Here is a 7,230-nt window from a genome sequence, read left to right as displayed (position 1 = left end):
ACTGGGATGTGGAGATATTGGGAGTGTGTATTTAGCTGAGCTAAGAGAGATGGGATGTTTCTTCGCCATGAAAGTGATGGATAAAGGGATGTTGATTGGTAGGAAGAAACTGGTTAGAGCTCAGACTGAAAGAGAGATTTTGGGTTTGTTGGATCATCCTTTCTTGCCCACTCTTTACTCTCATTTCGAGACTGAGAAGTTTTCTTGTCTTCTTATGGAGTTTTGTAGCGGCGGAGATCTTCATATCCTCCGGCAGAAACAGCCCGGAAAACATTTCTCCGAACAAGCCGCAAGGTTCATTTCTTGTTGTCACATTTTGTATGAACAAAAATTTCTTGCTTTCATTCTAGTGGATCCTCTGTTTTGTCTTTTCATGGTTATGTTTTGGGGTTTTGTCTGAGAGTGAAGTCAGATTGCTTTGATTCTTCTATGGTAGCTTTATGAATCTGGCAAACATTTATACATTGATCCTGTGTTTTGTCTTATTTCTTGGCGATGCTTTTGTGTTGATGTGAGAGTAATATCGAATTGGTTTTATTCATATGTGTTGCTTTAAAGAATCTGAAAAAACATTGATACCTTGATCCTCTGTTTTGTCTTTTTCTTGGTAATGTCTTTGTGTTTGTTGTGTGAGAGTTTAAAAATCAAGTTGATTTGATTGTTCTGTATAGCTTTTAAGAATCTGAAACATTTCACATTCTAATGGATCCTCTGTTTTGTCTGTTTCTTATGTTCTTGAATTTGCAGGTTTTATGCTTCTGAAGTGCTTCTTGCACTTGAGTATCTTCATATGATGGGTGTAGTATACAGAGATTTAAAGCCAGAGAATGTAATGGTGAGAGAAGATGGTCACATTATGCTTTCAGATTTCGATCTATCCTTGCAGAGCTTCGTGAGTCCTACACTGATTCAATCAACTTCACAACCGTCTTGTCATATTGCTTCGTACTGTATTCAACCACCTTGCATAGATCCATCATGCAAACTACCTGTAGCATGTATCCAACCATCATGCTTCAAGCCTCGTTTCCTCAACAACAAACCAAGAAAGGCTAAAACCGAAAAAGCCGGTTCAGATTCATTCCCAATGCTAATAGCCGAGCCAACGGATGCTCGGTCTATGTCATTCGTAGGCACACATGAGTACTTAGCTCCAGAGATCATAAGAGGAGATGGTCATGGAAGCTCAGTTGATTGGTGGACTTTTGGTATATTCCTCTACGAGTTGTTAACCGGGAAAACGCCGTTTAAAGGAAACGGTAACCGCGAAACGCTATTCAATGTTGTTGGACAACCGCTTAAGTTTCCAGAAGGATCTATAAGCTTTGCAGCTAAAGATTTGATCAGAGGTTTGCTAACTAAAGATCCCAAAAAGAGACTAGGGTTCAAGAAAGGTGCTACAGAGATAAAACAACATCCTTTCTTCGCTAACGTCAACTGGGCACTAATAAGAAGCACAACTCCACCAGAGATACCGAAACCTATCGATCTTTCGATACTAAAGGAAACCCTCAAGTCATCATCAGTTCAACAACAAGGCAAGCAATCAAAACAATCAGATTCATCATCAGGTCCTTATTTAGACTTTGAGTTCTTTTGATGACACACTTGTTTGGTAGTCGTATATGTATTCATCTTCTTCATGAATTATTTTTTTCCCCCTCTTCGGGTTGTTTCGTTTTTTTTTTTTTTTTTTTGCCTCTGTATTAAGCAACAATTTTGCATTTGCGGTTAGGTTATGGTTTGGTTGATATCTATCTACTTATGTTTATAAAGGTTCAAGCAGTTCATAGAACACAAAGATTTGGGAAATGGTCTTAGGAAAAAAGCAATAAACTTTTTAGTCTTTTATTGCAGGAACCAAAAAAAGATTCATTCTTTTGTGTGTGGTGTAATCGAGAAAAGTGAAATTAAAAAAAAATGCAAAACTTTTATCTTACAGATGAATAGACACTTTATATGTTAGTCCCCACACCAAATTTTTCGCTTTTTTATTCTTGTTTGTTTGGCTTTTTAAGCTTTCTACAAAACAAGAACCTTTTTTGCATGAGAGATTCTTTTTGCGCACAAAATTCGACTTTTGTTTTAATAATAACAGTTATTCTCTGAATATGCTAAAAACTTTTTTCCCAGAGAATGTAAAATTTTCTGAAAAGAAAACTTAAATGAGACAACACATAAGAAAGACAATGACTTGTAATCATCTTTTTTTGCTATGGTGGCTCATGATGAAAGAAAAAGTTTTTTTTACTTTAGATTGGCTTATACAAGACGAGAGAGGAATCATATATTTCAACTGAAAATGCAATTATTCGATCAAAGATTTTGTAGAAAGAGTATGGGATATTCAAAGGAATAAACTGGATTTGACCGATTGAGAGAAACATCAAAAAGTACCAACTACGATAAAACATGGAAAATGTCATGATACAAAACAAAATTTGATCACGGATTTGATTTATAGTCAAAAGATTCTAATGAAGAGATTAGATTGAAGAACATCAGAATTCAGAAACAATATATGACAGTTTATTCACACAAACTTAAGTCTTCAACACAAGTCCCCAAGTACATGGAAAATGTTACTATTCAATCCAATAAACCATCGCAGAGTTTTAAAATATGTTCACTAGAATAAAATGGATTGAGGTACCATACCTAAGAAACAACAAGAAAAGTTTATACATTCTGATCAAGTCAAGTCTTCAACACTGTCAAAACAACAAGTAACCCATGCCATTGTTCAATACAAAATGCGATTGTTGATTTATAATTGTCACTCATTACGACTTCTAGTGAAAACTGAAAAGGCATAGATGTTCTAAGGTAGAAGGTGGATTGAAGAACATCAGAAACAAAATGTTTATACGCACACGGCACACTACACGTACAATGGAAATATCCATAATCTATCTGAAAAATGCCAACATTCAATACAAAATTCGATCATAGGTAAAATTCATATCATTCACTGCACATATACGTTTTCTAAAGTATAAAGAATGAATTATAAAAAGAAGAAAATTGGACTAAAATTCTTGAACACTGCAAAACCCTTATAGAATATGAACTCAATGGAAAATGTCTTTTTGATCATCCACTGTAAAATGCATAAACGTTCAAAAGAGCAAAACAATCTAATCAGAAACAAAATAGTTTATTCGCACCAAACTCAAGTAACCAAAGACGATAATAATCAAAGGAAACCACAAAAATCCAGAAACCCTAATTAAGAAAAAAAGACATAAACCACGATAAGATAATACGGCAGATCGAAACATTCTACCATCATCACAAGCTACGATCAATCGAAGAGACTCATCATTCCACCGTCGTCTTCTGATTCCTCTTTCTCCTCTTCCTTCTTCTTACTCTCAGCCGCAGGCTCAGAGGCTGGAGCAGCACCACCGCCTCCTCCAGAAGGAGCCGCAACCGCAGGACCACCGGAAGATAGAGCCGCCATCTTCTCTCGTCCAGCAGCGATAAGCTCAGTGACATCGCGATCTTTGATAAGAGAGAAGAACAGATCTGTCTTCTCTTGGTCGATCTCTGCACCAACGGATTCAAAGATCTTCTTCAGATCAGCGACGGATGGATTCTCATTTCGGCCGAGTTTGGCAAGGAGGTACGCCGCAATAACCTTCATCGTCTCCTCTCTCTCTTTTTTTTTGTCCCTGCAAAAAAATGAAAGAAGCAAATCGACTGCGGTTAGGGTTTTCGTGAAATTTTGGCTATTTAAGGGGAGATTAGGGTTTTGTGCACGTACCAAAGAAAAAGTCACGTGGGCTACACGAAACCTTCCTAAATTTGTCAATGGGCCTATTATATTATAAAAACTAGCCCATGTCTACTATTCTACAATCCAATGAGTCACCATTATTTTATGGTTTGTTCGGTTCAGGTTATACGCTATAAGAAAAGTTGGTGGTTTGTTCGGTTCAGCCGTTCAGGTTATATACACTATAACAAAACTGGAATCAATTGTGTAATAATTAAGTTTGTTTCGATATTTTTCAATTTGGCATTGACATTTTCGGTTGATATGTTAATTCTTTCTTAACCGGTTTAGATTAGCCAACAAACTCTGACTATGATTTCGGAATGAAAACCAAGAATTTAATCGGTTATGTTCATAGAAACAAAAAAAGAAAAAAGAATTTAATCGGTTCTGTTTACCAAGATATAAGAAAAATCGGTACGGATTGATGTGATAAGTTAATTTCAGTTTTTAATCCCAATTTCGTTATATTTCAATACTAGATATTCATCCGCGGTACACCGCGGGGTTAGAATTATTTTAAAAAACGCGAAGAATATTTTGTTTAGCAGTAACTAATGTTTTGTATTTGTAAATGTACAGTATTTTGCATCTAGATATTATGTAGTGTCCAATTTCTATATTTTAGGTGTATACCGTATATTGTTTTATAATATAGAAACAATATCATATAGTTCCTTAAATATTTAAATACTTTAGTATATATATTTTTTATGTGCAATGAAAATAAAACTCAGTTGGTTTTTTATATGAATTATACTAATTATTTACTTTTATAAACTTTAATTATTAATGTGGATTAAAAATATGTGTGTTTAATATGTTATGTAGAGCATCTCTCACCTTTGGTAAGTATAAAACATTCATCATTTCCTAAAAAGTATATAGCGTTCATTTACAGAGTTATTAATATGTTATGCCATCACACAATTTGTTATAAATTTCCAAATTATAAATTACCAAATGAAGATTATTATGGAGAAACCAAATTGCTGGTTACTAAAAAAGGAAACGTTTTTAACCAATTGAAGATTTTAACCCGGGTGAAAAGGTTTTTATAATTACTACAAAAAATAATGTTGTATTTTTGTGTTTATTTTGATTAATAGATTCTACTGTTTTAGTTGGATTATATTTTTTGTGTTGGTTTGGAGTATGTTTTCGTAGTTCGTACCTTAATTAATAATATGTGACATATATATATAGATAAATATTATATAATAAATTATTTTCAAAAATATAAGGATGGACCCTGCATTGCTAGATAATTATTTTATCTATTTAGTATATTAAACCGATAGTAGTAACTATTGATTATTGATATTTTAAATTTATAACAATATATCAATTGTAATCCATCCCACAATATTTTATTTTAAGGTTAATTATAATATTAATGTTTAAATTTAACTATACAGATTAAAATTGTATACTAAAATAGGTAGCTTAAGATTTAACTTCATATTGTATCTATAATTTACAACTCCATTTGTAGTAATAATATATAAAAGAAATATATAGAAGTGGAAATATAATTAATAAGACTTAAAATGCATGACCTGAACGGATATTATTCGTGAACATAGATAAATCATGTGATTATTTTTTGTAAAATTAATTAACGTAAAGAATAATGTTAATTAATTTTTAATTAACTTTGAGCAAATTAGATGTTTCTGAATAATAACGTAACTACAACCATATTATAAATCTAAGAATTTCCAAAATAGGCCCAATAATCACGATTGAGAAATACCCAATCCAAAAATTATTTCAGCCTTCAGGAAAATAAGAAGCGAGAAAGAAAGATCCTTTGTCGTTATCAGCAAGATCCACCGCCGTTTTTTGTTATCCTTTGTCGCTGCAGCCTCGAAGTCCGCTGGGAATTCTATCATCGGAGACACCCTCGAACAATCAAGCTAATGAGACAAAAAGAAGTTGCTTTGTTATCATTTTCTCGCCATCGACCGCTCTCCTCATCTTTCTCTTCAAAGAAAGTCTGTTTTCTACTCTCAACTTGAATTTTCATCTTCTTAGAACTTCAGTTTCAAAAGAAAACAAAAAGAATTTGGTTAAGATACCTTAAAATAATAAGATATATTTATACAACATCTTTGTTCCCATACAACACTATGAAATACTGGTGTTTGTTGTTTTTGTGATTACCTTTCTTCTAGTTGTACCACATCAATGCACCGCATAGCTTGTATTTATAAACAAGATATCTCCATCATCTATGATTTACATGATTTTTGTAAGCTGATGAAAATAGAAATGTGTTAAAACACACAAAGATTATGTTTTAAAAAGGATCACTAATAAGACACCCACCTTTTCATTTAGGATTGTAGGGTGCACATCACGGAGAAAAGCAAAAGTAGCAACCATTACGATGAGAATATATTTATGTTTTATGATTTTCTGTATGCGACTGGTTTGTCTTGTTTGGTGATGATAATTGGCGTGTAGGTGTAGAATATTTATAGGGTCTATAGTAGGTCGATAATGATTTCTTTCTTTATGGCGAAATTTCTGTAGTTAGCAAGTAATTAGGGAAGACAGATTTGTAATCTGTTTAATTAAGGAATATGCTAGGAATCATGCATTAATACCCATTTAATTTTTTTTCTTTGTTTTGATTTTGTAGAGGTATTGGAGGGAGAAGATCTTTGAGATAGAATTTTAAAATTGAATGTGTAGAGTAATTACATGTAAATCGTGATTAGGTTGTTTCTAAAATCGGTAGAGTTAGAGATATTAGTAATACGCAAATCTTTTTTTTTTTGTCAAAGTAATACGCAAATCGTGATTAGAGATATTAGAGTTATTTATTTTTATTTTTTTGTAAAGATATTAGAGTTATTTGTTATTTTGAAAATTAATTTATTTGTTTAGAGAATATTTATTGATTAGTTGTTAGATTGTTTCCAAAAAGAGGGAAGTTACAGATTTGTGAAAAAGTAGCAAATTTTGTAGCAATTGTTGGTTTTGTAATATTTTGTTTTTATTTTTCATTTTTAAAAACACAATGACAATCTTGTAAATATGTGGCAAGTTCAGGATTTATTTGCAAAAATGTACTTGCAAAATGTATATATAGATGGTTCGGTTTATAAAAATCAGTTCTTTCTAGTTTCTTCTCTCATCAAAGTATCAAACCACTCCGGTCGTCAACAAGCAAAAGTCTCACCTTTTATCTACAAAATGTTAGGAGCGCAAAAATCGAATTGAGAAAAGATGCGAATTATATTTAAATTAACGAAATCATAAACGAATTACAACAACATAATATAAAGCATAAAATAAATCACGGAGGCAAGATATGATATCACTTTCCTTAATTCAATAAATCGTCCGTAAGTGCTTTCGGACAATCACGATTTATGAATCCCAGGATACAACCGATCATGAACTATTACAGTAGCACACCAGTAATAGAACTCAAGCGAACA

The 7,230-nt window shown here is 32.6% G+C and overlaps 2 protein-coding genes across 2 annotated transcripts in view; one reads left to right on the top strand and one right to left on the bottom strand.

Moving 5' to 3' along the window:
• Window positions 1-1,751, top strand: part of LOC104732838 (serine/threonine-protein kinase D6PKL2-like) — a 3,469-nt gene extending 1,718 nt beyond the window's left edge. Inside the window, exon 2 of the mRNA XM_019234058.1 lies at window positions 748-1,751. Coding sequence (XP_019089603.1) covers window positions 748-1,600 — 853 coding nt within the window. The 3' untranslated portion in view covers window positions 1,601-1,751. The remainder of the gene's footprint in view (window positions 1-747) is intronic.
• LOC104732836 (60S acidic ribosomal protein P2-5-like) lies at window positions 3,065-3,695 on the bottom strand. Its single transcript, XM_010452432.1, has one exon. The coding sequence runs from the start codon at window positions 3,644-3,646 to the stop codon at window positions 3,305-3,307; it is 342 nt and encodes a 113-aa protein (XP_010450734.1). The 5' UTR covers window positions 3,647-3,695; the 3' UTR covers window positions 3,065-3,304.

The sequence above is a fragment of the Camelina sativa genome, chromosome 12, assembly GCF_000633955.1.
Source record: "Camelina sativa cultivar DH55 chromosome 12, Cs, whole genome shotgun sequence".
Classification (NCBI taxonomy): domain Eukaryota; kingdom Viridiplantae; phylum Streptophyta; class Magnoliopsida; order Brassicales; family Brassicaceae; genus Camelina; species Camelina sativa.
Note: the sequence above shows the minus strand (reverse complement) of the source record. Positions and strands in the feature narration are given on the sequence as shown.